Source organism: Enhydra lutris, unplaced genomic scaffold (genome assembly GCF_002288905.1).
Source record: "Enhydra lutris kenyoni isolate GAN:26980312 unplaced genomic scaffold, ASM228890v2 scaffoldscaffold12, whole genome shotgun sequence".
NCBI classification, from domain to species: Eukaryota; Metazoa; Chordata; class Mammalia; order Carnivora; family Mustelidae; genus Enhydra; species Enhydra lutris.
Window position 1 is genome coordinate 37,252,423 of NW_019154096.1, and position 19,635 is coordinate 37,272,057.

Here is a 19,635-nt window from a genome sequence, read left to right on the forward strand (position 1 = left end):
GACTCATGACAACAGGTCATAGTCATGGAGTGGGACAGTGATGGTAACGCATAAGATGCTGACAAAATGCATGGGGTCAGGCACTGACATGGAGCACAAACCAAGATCATGGATGGCGAGGCAGTCAAAACACTGGGAGCCCACAGTTGGCCCCAGGGATGTCTGCAATGTCAAAGTTGGTAGCAGCAACACTAGAGAGGGAGAATTTGAAAGATGCCACCATCATAAATGACTACCAGGAAATAACCCAGAGGTCATGGGATGACGGGGTGGGGATGGGGACACAGTGAACTGGCCTCATACCATGAGCATGAGTCTCAATGAGGACCCAGGTTATAAGGAGAGAGGAAGTGTCATTATCTGAAATTAATCTAAGGAGCTGGGAAATGTATCACAACAATGCAGACACATGCACACACTCACACATACATATGAACTTGTGTATACACACCCCTGCTGTGGGCCATGATGAAGAAAAGAATAAGCCCTCACTCATTCCTCCTGTGAGAACCAAGTTCCTGTTTCAGCCTAAACGTGGGGGAGGGTTGCAGGAAGGGTGTATGACAGAGCAGGCTCAGTGGACAGGCTTGAAAGGAATGGCAGCAGTGGGCACAGAAGGAAAACAGAGTGCCAGGGAATGACAAAATTAAAGAATAGGAATGGGTACAAGGGCGAGAGATGGGTTGAAGAAAAGAGAGCTCTGATGAGTGAAGAGTGGTAACCTGTGATCTCCTTAGCTAGTTCCAAGATCCTAACTGCCTAATGGGCCAAATTTAGATATCTCCCCAGAAGCAGACTAGGGTTCCCTTCCCCATGACCCTGCTTTTGGGACCTACCTTGCTGATGAGCTCCCCGATCATCCCGTTCCAGGAGGTGTTATGGAGCTGGTGACCATACCTGCCATCGGGGGCCTGGTAAATCTCATATTTGAAGCCCAGAGCCTTGGCCAGTGCATCCAGGACATCTATAGAGAACCCTTTGTAGCGCTTGGGCTGTCCAAGGATGTTCTCAGCCACCATCACGAAAGGCTCTTCCTGAGGACAACAGAATGGATGTTCTTCAATTAAATAACAGGTTATTAACACACATGTTTCCAGGGGATTGTTGGAGTGACTAATGTGATGAATCATAGCTCTAGAATGTTTGAGAGCATGGGCATATATTTACCCAATTTTCTCCTGAAGTCTGAACATCTCTGCCCTTTTTTTGTAAAGCAGTTTATGGACACTCAGAGCACAGCAGATAGGAAGATCCCGCCAATCAACATATTGATGGAGGAATGGAGATTTACCTGTTCTGTATGATGCTATCCCAGCCTCTGCTCAGAACCCTATAGCCAGAATGACATGATTTGTTTTCATTCCTTTATTTGTGACATTCAGGACTCTGTCCTTAGGAAATACCATAATTCTTCAGGACCCACATAAGAAATGTGGTTACTTCTCATCCAGGATAAAGAACGACAGTAAAAGCTCTATAACATTAGACTGAGAGAAGACGGTATTACATCTATCAGATTGTACTAGAAAATGGATTCTGATTCATGGGAGAAGGTCACACCATATGTCAAAGGACAGGACAGAATTAAACCTCGCAGTTCCCAAGCCCAAAGCCACATTCACACATATTGTGCTGTGTCCTGTACACTCCTGTAGGGCATGTGGTTCTCTGGAAAACACCTCAGCCTTCCCTACCACAATCCTATAAAACTGAACAAGAAGGGGGCTTTTGGCAAACAGCCCCAGAGACTAGATCTCAGTTTAACTGGGGGCCTGGGGGGCTATGGTATAATGCTTAATCTGTGATGTGCACACAGGGAATGTAGGAACACTGTGGCCAAAGGGTTCTAGAGCCAAGGAGATGACAATGCCTGATGTGACCGAGGGGACATTTGGGCTAGGTCTGACCAGTTAATAAGAGGCAAATCGAAAATGTCTCCTAGGGCCCTGGAAAGGTGAAGGAAGAAATTGATAGGAAGATGATTCTAAGGTCTCTTAAAGATGTAAAAATCCATAATGCCAGGACAACCATGCAGACAAATGGCAACAAAGGGTCTTTGTTATGAAGTTTGTGTCACATGGGGCCATCAGGGGAACCAGAGGGGTGTGTTCCGCCAAGCAACTGTCTGGGGACACTGGCTAGCAAAGCTCTCCTAAGGACCAGCAGTAGGTCAAGATACTGGTTATATCCAGGAAGGTGTAGAGCTGTGCCTGCTTGGAAGCTTAGCCGTGGTTCCAGATCAGTAATCCTCCTCTAGAGCAGCCTGGTCACCTCTGGTGGAAGGCGCTGGGGCAGAATCTCCAACATTACTCTTCCTTCATTATTTGCAAAATTATTTGCCATAAAGGCCTTATGAACACTCGAGCCACGACTCAAGATCCCCATTTCTCCAAACCCAGCATTAAGCCAAACAGAGAGAAGCCTCTGGCTCGAAAGCCTGAATGGTAAACTCCCCAATACGCCCATGATCCTACCAAGACAGTCACCACTTTGAGAGTCAGTCCTTGGAGGCGGCTGCCCATGGGCCTCTCCTGCAGGCTGCCATTCAGGCCCTTCTCTGAGTCCCACGTCGCCAGCTGTGGAGGAAAAAGGGAGTGTGAGGGATAGAACGGGCACCTGTATGCATCTCAGGAACTCGCTTCTCAAACTGGGATCCTGAATCAGGCAGCTAGGAGGACACCAGTCCCTTAAAACCTTCAAAAGAATAAAGGTGTGGCAGAAAGTTCCACTTGCTCCATTAGCCTGTCTAGAACTTGAGGACTTGCCACATCTTTAAAATAAAACCAATTGGTAAGAACTTGTTTCTAGAATGAATATTTCTAATTTTATTCTGTCCACCCACTGAGGTCACGTCACTGTGTCTCCCACAAAGTGTCTTCTTTCTGTAATTACTCCTTTGACTTGCCCAGGCCAGATGGCCCCTTGGGTTCACCCACTGCTGCCACCAGGGCAGGATGGGACTCAGCAAGGAAGCGGGCAAAGAAGACCCCTTTCTGTGGCTTGTCTTGCACCCTGATGCCTGCTGCAAGTGGGGTTAAGAGCTCCCTGCCTATCTTCACTGTAGGGCAAATTTGATAATTTTTCCTTGATATGCAGGTAAGGCCAAGACTACGTGTGCTATGCCATATGCTCCCAGGCCTGCAGAGCCTCTCCCAGAGCCTGATGCATCTCTGAGAGGGCCCCCCAAGCTGGTTATGGAGCCAGTCTGCTGGCTCAGGAACAATAGGAGACACACATATTCTCCAGACTGCTTCCCCTCGCTGCATCTCTGCAGGGCCTGGGGGGAACCACAATGAACTTCTTATCTGATCAATGATTCTCAATCCCTAATTGGTGAAATGGAAAAAGAAAAAAAAAATGCAGATACGAGCCCCCATCTCAACTTAATCAGGATCTCAGCACTTAGGTATGGAGAATTGTAATGCTTCCCCAGCGGTTCTCATTGAGAAACCCTGTTCTTCTAGGTTACTGCATATTAGATTCTCGTAAGAAGGCTTTTAAAGCATATTGGAGGTGGGGCCTCGCCCCCAGAGGTTTGAATTTAATTGGTCTGTAGTGGGCTAGATAGGAATATTTCAGCTCCCCAGGTGATTCTAATGCACAGCCAGGACTGTAAACCTCTGCTATAGATTAAAGCAGGGGATCCTCAAACTGTAAGATGCACACAAATTATCCAGGGATTTTATACATACTCTCTGATTCTGGGGCCTGTGATTATTCCTGTCTAACAAGCTCCCAGGTGAGGCTGCTGCTGCTAATCCAGGACCACCACTGAAGCAGACCACGGTGGGCGGCATCTACTTTTCATTGGAGAAAACCCACAATTGCCCTGCTTAGGCTGAGCAGAAGAACTATCCCTCTGTTGGAGAAATGTCACCAGGTGCCCTAAAGAAGCCACCAGTAGTGCTACTTAAGGACACGATGGCTCTCTCAGCATGTCCCTAAGCCTTGACATCGCAGCAAGCTCTAGGCTCTGAGCTTTGACTACCTGGAGGATACTTGAACCCTGAGGCCTAAAGCAGGACTATCAGAATGAGGTACATGGTGGTAGAAGCAGTTTAAAAGGAATCTAGAAACTCCGGCTATCACTTTGGACACGATACCAACTAAGACCCACTCCATCCTAAGTAATAGGATGCCTGGCAGTGATGAATGAATCATTTAGTTAAGAGCACGGCCGTGTGCTCTGAGGAGCTCCTCACAGCCACCACCAATTAATTGGAGGGGCACTGCAGGAAAGGGCAAAGTTAAAATCTGCCCAAAGTCCTGTTCAAGGACATCAAAGATGCCACACTCTGGGAACTGGCGTAGTGAGAAGGAAAGCTCGTGGCTCTTTCCCCTCTGGGTCTCGGAAACAGCACTGGGACCCAGGATCAAGTCCTGCATCAGATTAAAATGCTGGTCAAAGGGAAAAGACAAATCCAGACAAAAGGTGTTGACTCCTTGCATTTTTTGGACCCTGTGACATGGACCAAGGGACTCATGTTGTGTGTTTGGGCTGCTCACGTCTTATCCCCTTAATTGGTTAGCCCAGGCATTGGAACTGCTTAACCCTGATGGGTAATCCACCAGACCCCCCCTAGTGGGGTGGTGTTGAGAAGGTCCCTGAACCATCCCGATGATTGACAAAGTCAAAATGAAGGTGATCTTGTCCTCATGATGACACACTGTTTCAGGTACCAGACATGTACTGCTTTAAACCTCTGTGGCTCAAGTGAAGGGGCGTCTCTGCTCTGTGCCAGCACCGGCCTTAGTAAGACCCGGGATGGGGCTCAGCTTGGCCCTGACCAAACTTTACCCACTGTCTGTCACTGACTGTGATGTAGTCAGTCTTGGCAATGGAGAATGGAGGCAGGAAAAACCAGTTGGGATGAAGCCCTGACCCTGTAGAATTTTAAGCTCAGCTGTGACACGGGCTCTGTCTCTCAACGCCTGCCCAAACAACCCTCTTCTTCTAGCTCATTGCCTGGCTCAAGGCAGCAGCCCCCGTGCCCTGGAGGATTGCAACAGCCTCCCCATTGATCCTATTACTCCCAACCTCTCTCTTACAGCCTCTTCCATTGTGCTGACTTGTACCTTTATAATAAATAAACTCAAACAAGAAGGTGTTAATGAACATTTTTGAATGACTTCCCATTTCCTGCAGAATAAATCTTAACACTCTGAAGCTTGGCCTAAAAGAAAGGTCTTCCTTATAGAGATCCAAACCTGATGATCAGCCTCACTTAAGTTTACGTAGGCCCAGTCCACTCCAACCCGACCAAATCCCTCACCTTCCTCACACAGCACGCTTTCTCCAGTTCCCTCCAGCCTGTAATACCATCCCTCTTTGGTTGGGTCTGGTACACTCTTATTCATGTTTTGTTTAAATAAGCTTTCAATTTAGAATAGTTTTAGATTTACAGAAGACTTGTAGAGGTTGTGCAGAATCTGCCCATATAGTCTACCGCCAGTTTTGTTCATTTAAGATGGTACATTGGCATGACGCATTCCTCACAGCTAACTCAGTGTTTATTAGTCCCATGGCCACCATTTACACAGAGCTGAGGTAGAAATAACCTCCACTCTCTTCCATGCTGGACCTTAGTCTGTGACTCTGCTGTGTGTGCTACTTGGGTTTGTCACCTTGTCCCCTGAGATCAAAACCCTTCATAAACTGTCTAGAACTTCAGGCTCTTGGACTAGACCTTGCCTTGATTATTCCCAGCTCAGGGTTTCCAACCTTGCTTTGAATGCCATGTTCTCCTCTTGAAGATCAACTTACTATACCTGGTAAAGATCTGGGGAAGAAGAGAAGAACTTGAAGGTATAAAACAGCATAAGTTTTGTAGTCGACCAACCTGTATTCTAGTTGTGTTTCCATCACTTACCTGGGTGACCTCAGAAAGCATGTTTGACCGTGGTGCTTAAAATTCTGAATAAACTTGACTCCACTGAGATTCCATTTACTTATCTAAAAAGTAAAATAAGAATACTTCCCTGCCTACTGAACAATTAGGGGGCTATTCAAAAGAAAAAGTCACTTTGAAATAATCTGCTATAAAGCAATAACCACAGGGACGCCTGGGTGGCTCAGTTGGTTAAGCAGCTGCCTTCGGCTCAGGTCATGATCCCAGCGTCCTGGGATCGAGTCCCACATCGGGCTCCTTGCTTGTCAGGGAGCCTGCTTCTCCCTCTGCCTCTGCCTGCCATTCTGTCTGCCTGTGCTCGCTCTCTCTCCCTCTCTCTCTCTGACAGATAAATAAATAAAATCTTAAAAAAAAAAAAAGCAATAACCACAGATTAAAGAATCAGGATATAAACCCATGTGTGCAATAAAAGCCTAATTAGGGTTTTTTAAAAGGGTGGTGGTAAACATGGGAGGAGCTTTGTTAAAATGTAATATGTGAATACAGCCAGGTGGTGGAATTATGAATAATCATTGCAACTTCTTGACACTGTTCTGTGTTTTCAACAGGTTTTTCCACTACTGTCACAGAAAGGAAAATAAGCTTTTGATCAAAATAACTAGCAGGGGTGACAAAATCCTGTCACATGCTTTGTAAGACTAAGGACTGAATAGAGGGGAGTGATCAGAGTTAAATAATCTGTTCATGTGTCATGACCAGTCTGAGAGTAAGAACCCCAAAGATTCAGTCCTCTGGCTGCCAAGAGTTGTGGCCACAGCATCCCCGTCTCCTAGAAAAGCCAATTACAGGTTCATCTAGCATGGCGTCTCCCATTCTATGATGTCTCCAGGATGATATGGGGCCCGGTACACCTGTTGGGTTTGGAGACAGGGAAGTGGCCACTGCTGAGGTCCAGCTCCATGAAGACAGGACAATCTTTCTCCACTAATAAAGAAGGACAGTAATCCTTAGGCAAAAACCATTTAAATCAAAGTGCAGGTACATGAGAGGGGGAAAAAAAAATTCCTCCAAGCCTGTAATTACCTCTTTTTTTTTTGGTCTGAAAGTACTGAGGACTTAAAGGTTTTTATTTCTGTGTGTTTTTGTTTTTTAATACAGACCTCTCTCTCCCTGGCCTTCAGGGCATCCTGTACTCTGACAGAGAAAGAAAAAATACTTCAAAGTGAAACCAAAATTCTGCCTTCAAACACATCGAAGTGCAACCATGTTCCAGGAACCAGGATCCTTGAGTTGGGCAGGGAAGTTTATTATTCCCTCACATCAGCCTCAAGGCGAGCGCCGCAGGCTGAGTGAATCCCCCCATTTCCACAAAGCCTTGTGTTCTTGCCCAAATCTTAAGACCAGAGTAGTAATCCTTCATTTCTGAGTGAGACCATCCCCCTGAACACTTGATACATAAGACCAGAACACAGAAAAAGCACAATCTAATGGACTCCAGTGGACGTTTCTGTTCTTTCTTTCTTCTTCTTCTTCTTTTTTTTTTTTTTTTAATAAAATAAAGCCTTTAAATGGATTCCCAAACTTGCAGCCGACCCAGATTAGGAGAGACTATATTTGCCTTCCCTCCTGAGGGTGCCTGGTTCTCCTGGTTCAGAACACCAAGGAAAGAGTTTCAGTCAATGAATGCCAAATGAGGCTGATGGGCTTGATAAATGGGAAGCCAGGAAAACCTTTCCCCCATACGAGTCCTGAAACTCAGTCATACAGCTGCAGACCATTTCATTTGTACATAAGGGCGTCGGTTCTGACTTCTTGTATTTTGTAGACAGAATGTTGTTTATGGGATCGATGAATTTTATGACCACAGACACCCACTTTTGACAGCTGACCTGTCAAACTCAGTGCCTGAAAAACTAATTTCCAGCACGGTTAAACAAAACGAGAACTGCCACAATTTGATAAGACAGCTCTGGTTCTCATTCATCCAGGAGGTCTGCTCGACCCAGACCAGAAGCCTAGATGGAGCCAGAGGTTACAGCACAATCATCCCTAGAAAGGAGATCTATGGTTTCAAAATCTGATTATGACAAACAACTGTTCAAGGGATCAGCCAATTGAAGAATAAATTTCATAAACCACTGGTCTCGGGGAAATACATTTCCCAAGTCAATCAGGATGTTCTTCATGTTAGCGTTTGAGTTGTGAGATGTGGGGATTTGGGACTCTGTGGCCCTGTCTTTAATAAATGCAGGGCCATTAACCATTAGTGGGATAGGCCTCCTTTGGCAGAATGGGCTTTGTGGTCTATAATCTAGTGACAGAGGTCTCTTAAACTGTCATCTCTTTTCATGGGAAGGGGGAAGGAGAGGAGAGGCAATCCAACTGCTTTACAGCCCAGAGACAGAATATGACAATTTTCATCCATAGAGCCTCACCAATTCCTGGGGAGGGAGTGAGGGAAAGTAAGAAGGTAAGTTTGCTTAACCCCAAATCTCATATTTAACTATATCCAGCAAGACAAAAGATCAATAACCTATAGTCACATTTCACAACTAAGTGACCAACCGCTTCAGTGATGAGCTTACCTCAAGAGAGCACTGAAGGCAGGAAGTGAAGTTTTGATGACCATGTCTATCATACCTCACAGCCTTTGCTAGAGTCCAGTTTGAGCCATACCCTCACTGATCAGTGACCACATTCAGCTGAGCACGCAAGACTTGGCTGGGATATGGGCTTCAGTAGTGAAAGCCACAGTGGGTTTATCATCATGCTAGTGCATGGACTTTTCTAAAACAATAATCCCTTTATTAGCTTTTGTTCCATTGTCCATTTCTATAGAATAGATGGGTTCAGGGTATGTTTCAAAGGATCACATTCCTGGCTGGGTTTGGAGCCAAGGGGGCACCCACATCTTGAACCAGCCTGCATTGGGGCATTCAGCCAGCACTGGTTTCAGATAATCAATTGCACATTTTAAGGTTTGGCTAAATGCAGGGACAACATGTTTAGACACAAAAAAACATCTTGGAAACAGAATGTAAGAATCTGAATATAGAATATTATTTATAGCCAGGATTGCTAAAGTAAGGTCTAATTTAAAAGTTCATTTTGGGAATTCCAGTGTATCAGGGCCACTAAGGTATGGGCCTTGGGAGAGTATGATCCACAGAAGATGACCATCAGGTCAGAGGTACCCACTGGACCATTCCTGAAGCTCCAGACATGTTGTAACAAGACAAGAGGAGGCCCTCATGGGAATGGGGGACTCACAGGGGAGAGCTGAAAGTCTCAGCCCAGGACTATGTGCGCAGGAATTATACATTTGGTGAAAGCTGTACTCCTTTAAAATAAGCCCCAGCAGAACTCCTGTTAAATGTCCAGAGAGCAGAGCCAGGAGAAAATGAAGGTTTCTTATGGCCAGAGAGCTATCACAAATGGGGACTTCATGAAAAACCTTTAGCAAGGAGAGGAGAAAGATACTCCCCCAATGGTGCTGGCGAGGAGGACCAGAAAAACAGGTAGAAGTGCTATTGACGTTGGCAACCAGGTCATTCATGATGGAGACCATGAACATGCCCCAGTGCTAGCCTCCACTTTCTGAAAGTACAGACACAGAGGACTTGCTGGGCCCACAAAGGGACAGAAGGACTGACTGACTCCAATGGTGCCAGCGATGGAGTCTTTCTGTCACATTAACAATAAGGGTAGAGGCAATTCCACTCTGCCTAAGATATAGAAAGCAGCAAGACAATGTTTCTTTCATTGTAACAAACAAAAAGTCAGATAATTGCCAAAACTGTATTTTAAAAAATCTAGCCTCTAAGACAGCTGTGGTCACACACTATCTGGTAAGCTGATGAATTTCAAAAGATGAGAAGCCTCTCCAAGGACAGACAGGACACAAGAAATGTTCCATCCTTGATAGAGCATGGAAGAAAAGAAGTCATAGTTATAACAGTGGATAACAAGAAAAAAAGACCAAAATTTTACCAGATTTTTAAAGGCCAAGTGATAGTGAGTTTCCCTGGGGGCCCAGACGCAAGGGAGACCATACCCACTCATCAGCTCTTTCCTCCAAATCTCCAAGGGGGTGGAATGGGAGAAACCAAAACAGAACAGAGGAACAAAGCAACCAAAAGTTATAGGACAATATGAGATATAGGTGTATCTATTATAGGACTTATATCTGCTATACCTGAATAAATCTTTTTTTTTTCAAAGATTTTATTTACTTATTTGACAGAAAGAGAGATCACAAGTAGGCAGAGAGAGAGGGAGAAGCAGGCTTCCTGCTGAACAGAGAGCCCGATGTGGGGCTCGATCCCAGGACCCTGAGATCATGACCTGAGCCGAAGGCAGAGGCTTAACCCACAGAGCCACCCAGGCGTCCCTATACTTGAATAAATCTTATAACTCAATTATAAGAAGAAATTGCAATTTTTAAAAATAGAGAAAGGATTTATTTTTCCAAGAAATATGTGAAAGGATAATATGAACAGGAAACTATATAAGTTCAACATCATAAGTCATCAGAGAAATTCAAAATAAGACCACAAGACATACGACTAAACCTCACTAGAGTGGCTAATCAAAGACTGACCTTACCAAGTGCTGGTAAAGATCTGGAATGCAAAAGGTGCAGTCACACTAGAAGACAGTTTGTCAATTTCCTCTCAAGTTAAATACACACTCTACCACCCAGCAGTTCCACTCCTAGTTACTTCCCTAGGGGAAATATAAAGTATGTCCATACCAAGGTCAGTAAGTGGGTGTCCTAGAGGCTTTTTTTTTATGCCCCCGCAAATGGAAACACTCCAAACATGGATCATGGTGATCAGCAACTGGAGAGACAAAATGTGGCATATTTATGCCACACATGACTACTGCTCAGCAGTAAAAAGCAACAAGCTACTGACCCATGCAACAGCATGGACACACATCACACCAAGTGAATGAAGTCAGCCACCATGATCCCATCTCCATGACTTTCTTGAAAAGGCAATATTATTGGTCCTGAAAATAGATCGGCCATTGCCTAGGGCCAGGAATGGGAGGAAGGAGTTGAATGCAAAGGGGAAGAAGGGCTATGCGGGGGTAAATAAGTAGTCTATGTTTTCAGTGTTGTGGTGATTACGTCACTGCATGCATTTGTCAGAGCTGATCGAATAGTGTACGTCTCCAGTCAGTGAGTTTACTCCACATAGTCGCACCCAAATAGACCTGACCGACTTGTTTTACACAAATACATGTACACGCGCAGGACATACACACATTGCCAGTGATTTGGAAAGGGATGAAGCCACGTGCTGGAGAGCCAAAGTCATGGCATTACGGCGCTCATGTCCCAAGGGCATCCCCTATGACCTGCCAGCAAGGATGATGACTTTTAAAGCAAGGACGGATGGGAAGGGGAGACAAACCATAAGAAACAAACTGAGAGTTTTTGGGGGGGTTAGGCGAGCCTGATGGTGGGTATTATGGAGGGCACGAATTGCATGGAACACTGGGAGTGGTGCATAGGCAATGAATTTTGGAACACTGAAAAAAAAAATAAAATAAAAAAAATAAAGCAAGGATGGCGATAGGATACTATGACTGATGTTAGTGCACTTGTGTCATCATTCTCGAACTAGGTGAAGCTAAGTAGGTATCAAGCAGCCAAGAAACTACCCACCAATCTAGAAGAACTGAATGTATCTTTATAAGAGTTTAGGAAGAACAGAAGTGCAGTTTTGCCTTTGGATAGCTTTTTAGCGTGTGGGGAAAAACAGATTTCCTAACATTATATGTAGTGTGATACGTCTTTTTAATGCTTATTTCTTTTTGTGCGATGGTACAAAAGCACGCCCAAGACAAAAAGGTAGGTTTAAGTAGTTTCTTCTGGCCTTAGGTAGGGCAATGGGACTGTGGGAATGTTCATCTCTTGTACTAGACTCTCCCGTAATGTTTGAAATGTTTTACAGAGAGGAAGCATTATTTTTATAATCCAAAGAAAAACAATAAGGCTACTTCCCTTTTGAAATGGCACTGCCAACTAGCTTGTAACTATAATGTTGATTTTGTATCTCTAACTGTTTTAGATGTATTGGTTTTGTCTCTCGAAATATATGGTACATTCTAGCAAAGGTAGTGTCTGCAGCAAGACAAGCCAGGCTGAAATTCTGGTTCTTCCACCTTGGATGCTGAACACCTCTGGCAAGTGACTTGAATTGGCCATACTCTATCTCTGGTCTCAAGTGTCCTTATCTGTTATTAGTTACTAATAGACATTAGCTATTGTCATTGGCAATACGTTCTTTGCTCTCCGGTTTCTACTAGGCACAGGCCCATACTAGCAGCTTAAAGAACTCTTGCCCATTAGAATTGACTAGAATCAGTGGCGATATACACACTAGCTACACTATACATCATTCTGAAAGCTGACAAGATACCTTCGGACAGCCCGCACTAGGAGACCTTGCAGTATAAAAGCAGGTGTCTCTCACTAAACTCTCTAGAAACTTTCAGCTCTTCCTCTCTCTACAACATTCTCCTCTTTCTTTGTTCTCTGACTCTGAGTCACCCTTTAAAGGACCCTCCTTGCACCCTACCCTGAGAGTAAGTGGCTCCCTTGCTGGTAGAAATGTTTTTCATGGTACATTAAATTCCATGTCTATCCATTCACAAATATACTATCTCTCTTGTATGGCAGAGATGATCTGTCCTTCATGTCAATCACTCAATAAAATGTTATTGGAAAAATTAATAAAATTGATCATGACCTGGGCACTCCCTCATTAACTGGTTGGAATTTCATGCTTTTCTCAAACTCAAGCTTCCAGGTATGTCATATCTCTTAAGCCCTGAAAAAGGCTTTCTTAGTTAGCACTGGTTTATTTATGATGGTTGAAAGTGCCTGGGCTGGATTTTTTCTTTTGCATGGTTTTGTCCTGCAAACTTACTTTAAGACTTTGAGTCATGAAAAAGTGTTAGTAAAATGAATGATTCAGAAGACATTTTCTAAAACCCACTTTTTGTCTTCACCTCTAGACCCTTGTTACACAACGTGTGGTCCATGCCAAGTCACCTGGGAACTTGTTTAAATCCAAGAATCTTGGCGCCACCCCATATCTACTGAGTCAGTGTCTGCATTTTGATAAGAATCTTAGGTCATGCATAGGCACAGTAAAGTTTGAGAAGCACAGTTTCTAGATCTTGCCATCATTATTTCTTACCTGGAATCGTTATAAGCTGCTTTTTACCTAGCTCACAATTCCTCCCTGATCTGTGTGAAACTCCACACAGCAGCCAGAGTTTCCCTTTCATTTCTTCTTTTAATTCTCCTTCTTAAAATTCTCAAGCGGTTCCTTGTTAAACTCAGAGTAAAAGCATATATCCTTTTCATGGCCTAGAAGAGTCTCTGAGACCTGGCCCATACCTGGTCTTCAACTTCATTTCAGGCCATGAGTCCCACTTCGCTCACTGCACCCCATAGATGCTGACCACTCTGTAATTACTCTCTCAAGCTAACATCTTTTCTACCTCAGGAACTCTGTGTACATCCTTCGCTTCTCTGATAACTCTTATCTCCATCCTTCACATCCTGTGGTTGGCTCTTTCCCACCTGGCAGGTCTTACCCACTGAGTTATCCTCTCAATAAAGCCTCCCAGATCACTCTTCCTAAATTCTCAAGTGTTCAACTCTCTTTGCTATTTTCTTTATGACTCTCAAATGTCATAATTTCTAAAATCACCCTCCATGATAGAAATTATGTTTGTTTTGCCTGTTTTTGCTCAGCATCATCCATTAAACATCTGATACAATTTCTGGCCTACAGCAGGCTCTTGACAAGTTTTTGTTGGATAAACAAATCAATTAATAACCTAGGTTAGAGGTCAACAAACTTTTCCAGAAAGGGTCAGACAGGAAATATTTTAGTCTTCTTGGGCGATACGGTCTCTGTGGTCAATCACCCAATGGGGTGTGGTTGGATTCCATTAAACAAAATAAGTGGCAAGCTGGATTTGGCCAAAAAGGCTATATATACTTTACTAATCTCTAATAATTGACACCTCAATCTCTTATTCCCTCTATCTAGAATGTTTTCCCCTACAACTGAACTTTTTAAAACACTATCCTTCTTTCAAGATTTATCACTTAAAAAAATGTGTAATTGTCCTGTTTTCATGTTATCCCTCCAATCAAAAGTGGCAGATCCTCCTGCAGCCTTAAAGCCTTATGCTTGTCCCTTTTTCACAGCACTGACTACATTCAGGTTTCCTTGATAGTTCCTGTAGCACACTGTATTTTCCAAAGACGGTTGTGACAACATTTCCCATCCCACCCGCTCTTCTACATTGTGACTTCACCACCTCCTATCAAGATGTGAAGTTTAATTCCTCTCTTAAAGTCTGGTCTGAATCTAATGCTACTCTTTGAGGTGAGATTTAAAAAAGGCTATGAAGCTTCTACCTGCCTCTTGAGTTGCTTGCGGTAAAAAAAGGCTTTTCCACCTGACATTATTTACATGTGGGGCCAGATAGTTCCTTGTTGGGGGAAGGGGGATGGCCTGTGCATTTTAGGATTTTTTAGAAACATTCCTGAACTCTACTAACCAGATGTCAGTAGCCTCTCTCCTTGTCCCAGAATAACAACCAGAAATATCTCCAGATATTGCCAAATATCCCCTGGGGGACATAACTGTCTCCCATTTAGAACCATTTATCTAGGAGAAGCCAGCTGCCATGGAAAAAGTTCAACACCCTGAAAACACATGGAGAAACCACTTGAAAAATCACATGTAGGTATTCTGGGCAACAGTTCCAGATGAATTCAGCCTTCCGGCTACCACTGCCAAAGTGCTAGACATGTGAGTGAAGCCATTTTGAACCCTTAAGATCAGCCCATCAGCCAGATAAGTAGCATCAGGTGATCTCCGTTAATGTTAAAAAAAATTGCCAAGCCAAGCATTGAACAAATGTCTGACATGCAGAATACATAAGATGTAAGAATTTTTTTGTTTATAAAAGTAAATTTGAGGACATCTGTTATGCAGCAATAATAACTTGAACAGAATTTGGTACCCAGAAATGTGGTGTCACTACAACACACATATAAAGTATATAGAATTGGCTTTGGGGCCACATAGCAGAGAAAACCTAGAAGGGCCTTGAGGAGACTTTTAGTTGGAAACAAAATGTGCCCCCACGGGAACAGATTATGAGAGTTTAAAGGAACACAAGGAAAATATTATTGGAAGCTGCAGAAAAGAATACCATTGTAATATAGTGGCAAAATATTTAGCAAAACCATCATCCACAAGAATAAGAATAACAGAATATCTACTTAATAAGCTAGTAGATCTGGCTAAGAAAGTATCAGGCAAAATTTTAGAGTATTCTCTTTTCTCTTAGATGCAAATAATCCTGTAAGCATAGATGCATAGATGATTCCTGGATGAACTGGAGAAGGAATTCTGTTTTCAAGCAAAATTTAGGGTAAATAGAAGCCATGATTTGTTGGATTCAGAAATGAAACTTTCTCAACCCCAGGCTCTTCTAGCAGAAAATTCTAGAATAACAGAGGTGTTTGAAACAAAGAACAAATCCCAGAAAATGTGACCCCAGGAAATCAAGGGTATGACTACAACACCCTTTCCTAAGGTCTTAGAATTACAGGAGAGCATCTTGTAGACCTTTCTGAGAGATCAATCTCTGCAATCTGCAAGGTGTGTGTCTCAGACTTTCTCTGTTAGACAACAGAGCTTCTGAAGCCTCATAGTAGACCATTAGGGAACTCCAGATAGAGACTGGCCTGACTCCAAGTTGTGGGCATGGTTTTCATCTCATGTAGTGAACAGGCAATAAACTACCTAAGAAGCCACACGATTTTTAAAACAAGTGTAACAGCAGAAGCACAGGCAGCTCAGACCAAATGGGACAGAGGGGATGCAAAAGGAAGAGAGACTGGGGTAAGAAGCAGCTATGAAAACTGTTCTGCTACAAACACAGTATACATTTTATGGAAACGTAAGGATGACTCAGGAGGCAGAATCAAGATTTGAAGGAGATCAAACAGAGAATCACTTCCAGGATGTAGTCACAGGCCCTAATTAAGGAGCTAATGACATAAGCTCAGGTGGATGAGAATGGCTATGGACCAGTGAACACTCTGTGCCTCCTCTCTCCTCCCTCTCTTATGAATGGGAACGTTTATTGCAGTTATACTATCAAGGTCTTATCTTTACATATATTGAGTGTGCAGCATCAGACAACTTGTCTCTTTAGACTGAGGTCTTCGGATTGTGATGAACTATACTCGGAGAGCCAAATCCACAAATCTGTACCAAGGAACATCATCCTTACTTTGACCTGATCTAGATGATAGGATCCTGCGCTTTGAGCCAATGACATAATGGAGCAAGGCTCTGGGGTCTTGAGGAAAGGAATGAGAGTATTTTTCATGTAAAGGGGTGTGGATCATTGTGGCCAGAGGAAGAAATGAATCTTCCAGATGGTGTGTACCCAGAGGAACAACCAAATCATCTTTATTGTATGCTTTTCTAGAACATGGCTTCACCATTTCCTCATCAACATGTGGAGCCTAAACCCTCTCCTCTCCCTTGAATCTTGACTTATTTCATGTGTAATTATGGTGGAACTAACACTGTGTGATTTCAGAGGCTACATTCTAAATGGCCATGCAGTAACTACTTGGTTCTGTTGTGACACTTGTGCTGGGGGAAGTCAGCTACCATGTAAGAAGTCAAGCAGCCCTGAGGACCATACAGTGAAGAGTCCATATGTAGGTGCCCTGGCAGATAGTTCTATATGAGCTCAGTCTTCCATCATCCCTGCCACAGTGTCATATATGTGACTGAAGCCCTCTTAAGCTCCCCAAATTGGTCCATCAGCACGCTGTGTCCAACTAAATGATCTCAGTTAATGCACAAGGAGCAAAAAGTCACCCAGCCAAATTCTACTCGAAGTCTTGACCTGCAGAATCTGTGAGATACAATAGAATGATTGTTGCTTGAAGCCACTAAATTTTGAGGTAGTTTGTTAGGCATCAATAATAACAGTTTCCCAAGCATTGTCCTCATGATCATCCTACTGGAAATGCTGGATCGCTGCTCTCTGCATTTTTACAGCATCCAACAGATGGACTGATGGCATAAGGCAGGTGAACTAATTTATACTCCACAAAGCACTGCCATGCATAACCATTCAAGGGCTACCAACATTTTCTGAGTGAAGGAGAACAGGAATTATTATCCTTGGTGTTGCCAGTGGAGAAACTGAGGCTCAGAGAAGTTGTTGTGGGTCTCTTAAGTAGTCTGGGGAGGCTGTAAACTCTAGACTTCTGAATCCAAGTCCACCGGGCTTCTTTCGTAAAATGCTTCCTTTGTACACAGTAGGGTCTACACAAGCATTAGTTGTTTCATAAAGATAGAAAGAAAGAATGAATGTGCCCATGGCTGTTAATTTTGATGTTAATGGGATCTCATCTGGACTCTAAGGTTACTGATGAGGCACTGAACTCAGGCTTACAAAGGCTGACACCCTTGAGGTCAGCATTTTGCCAGCTTCCATTCTCCTAAAAGTTTATTTGATGTTCTGGGAACCAGATCATTACACCGGATAGCCTGGAAACCTCACTGGCCTCAGACCTCATTTTTCCTGCCCCTGGCTCTTAGTCCCATACTTTAGAGGTCTCTCCAACTGCACAGAAGGCAAATGGACTCTCATTCCCATTAGCACTAGAGTCAAACAATTATTCTTACCCAGAAAATGTATATTAAGAGTAGCAAGAAGAAAGCTAAAACCTACCCCTGAAAGTGACTGTATATATAACCTGGGGGTGATATTAAGAAATAGGTACCAAGAGATGGAGATTTCATGTTATGGGGGATAGTGAAAGCCTGGAACTGCTACAGAAACCAAGCAGGAGAAGAAAGATGGCTCTTTCCATTCCTAAGTTTCCCTTTCATAGCCCATAATCAGAAAGTAAAATGATACTGGCTTCTATACCAATGATTCTTATTTAGATTATACATGTAACTCAGATCTGAAGGTAGCCAAATAAAGGATCTTTACTTCTACAACAGTGAAAACAGAAGATGATCAGTACTTGACTTTGTAAAATTTGGAGGGAGCTCTGCATTTGATGAACTTCAAGGCTATGTGCAGGGAAATAAGTCACAGGAATGAAAGACATCTGGCCATCTTGGCTGTGTGTGGCTGAAGGCTGGCAACTGAAGGCACCTCTTTCCAGCCTCCACAGACTCTGGACTCACAGCAAATAACTTGGTAAGGACATTTCAGAAAGGACATTTAAAACTGAACTAAAAAGAATAGAATGGTATAGAATGTTCAGATGACTCCTTATTGACAGAAAGGCAGTATAGTGGATTATACTGTAGTATGGTTGAAAAACTTGCAAATCAAGGGTATGATTGCTAGAAAATATTATATGACCTTAGTCAATAACCTTGAATACCCTCTGTCTCCTTGTCATCACCTGAAAATTGGGAGTAGGAATTTTTTATATCTACTCTCTCTCTACTAGTGAAATCATGTATGAAAAAGAGGGTTAGCAGCTATAAAATGGAACAAAAAGTTGATACTATATTAATAATACTAAAGCAATCATTATCATTAGCAGAATAAATCTGGACAGACTTGAATTTGAATCCTACCTCAATCATATGCTAATTAAGATCATGAGCAAGCTACTTAACCCTTTTAAGCCTCAAGCTTTATTTTTTTAAAAAGATTTTACTTATTTATTTCAGAAAGAGAGAGTGCACAAACAGTTGGAGAGACAGACCAAGGGACAGGGAAAAGCAGGCTCTCTGCTGATTAGGGAGCTGGATGTGGGGCTCGATCCCAGGACCCTGAGATCATGACCTGAGCCGAAGGCAGAGGCTTAACCCACTGAGCCACCCAGGTGCCCCAAGCTTTACTTCTTTAAATCAGAGGATATAAGAGCAAAGATGAAAATCCACCAATGTCTGATCACTTCCATATTTCTATCCCTAGATCAGCATTCCTGGACTCCAGACTGCAGTGCTCAGATTTCCACTTGACATCTCCACTTAGTACCTAAGAGACAACTCAGAGTCAAAAATCTCCAAAACATAATTTTTGATCCTCAAACTCCCCAAATAAACAGCATGAGCTCATCTTTTGCTTTCTTCCTTGTGTCTGTGACAAGCACCATCATCCACCCAGTTGCTTATGCCAAAGGTGGCAGCGTCATCTTTGATTCTACTTCCCATGAAAAAGCCATCTGCTTTTGACTCTGCTTTTAAAACATATCCTGAAATTGAATCATCTCTACCACCATCTCGCAAATCTCAACCACCATTATCATTTAGATCAGTGAAAGCACTTTGTAACATAACTGGAATCCCTATTATTCCTTAAGTTCATGGTTAGGCTCATGACCTGTTCTTATTTATCAAATATCAGTATGTTCCCCTAAATTTCTCAGCCTCATTTCAGTGAGGTCTCCAGGCCACCTCTAAGGAACATCTTCTCCATGCAGTGACTCAGGGATCCATGCCCCATCTATCCTGTGATTGTACCTTCTTGGCATGTGACCTCCATGACACCAATGAAGAGATGGAAAGATAAACACACAAACAGTTATACATGCTGGACCAAAAGTAAGAATCTATTTTGCAAACATTTCATTTGTTAGAACTCAGGCACAGGGCCTCATGACTCATGCCCGGCTCTCTGTAAGAGGCAAAATCAAGGATGACTGAAGACTGCTTAAGCAACCAACTTTGTATGACCAAGA

At 43.2% G+C, this 19,635-nt stretch overlaps 1 protein-coding gene across 1 annotated transcript in view; it reads right to left on the reverse strand.

Annotated features, from left to right (window-relative positions):
- Positions 1 to 19,635, reverse strand: part of LOC111145173 (glutamate ionotropic receptor delta type subunit 1) — a 691,817-nt gene that overhangs the window by 120,559 nt on the left and 551,623 nt on the right. The window contains exons 9-10 of the mRNA XM_022499882.1: positions 2,475 to 2,576; positions 837 to 1,034 (exon numbers count right to left, since the gene is read on the reverse strand). Of these exons, the coding sequence (XP_022355590.1) occupies positions 837 to 1,034; positions 2,475 to 2,576 (300 nt within the window). The remainder of the gene's footprint in view (positions 1 to 836; positions 1,035 to 2,474; positions 2,577 to 19,635) is intronic.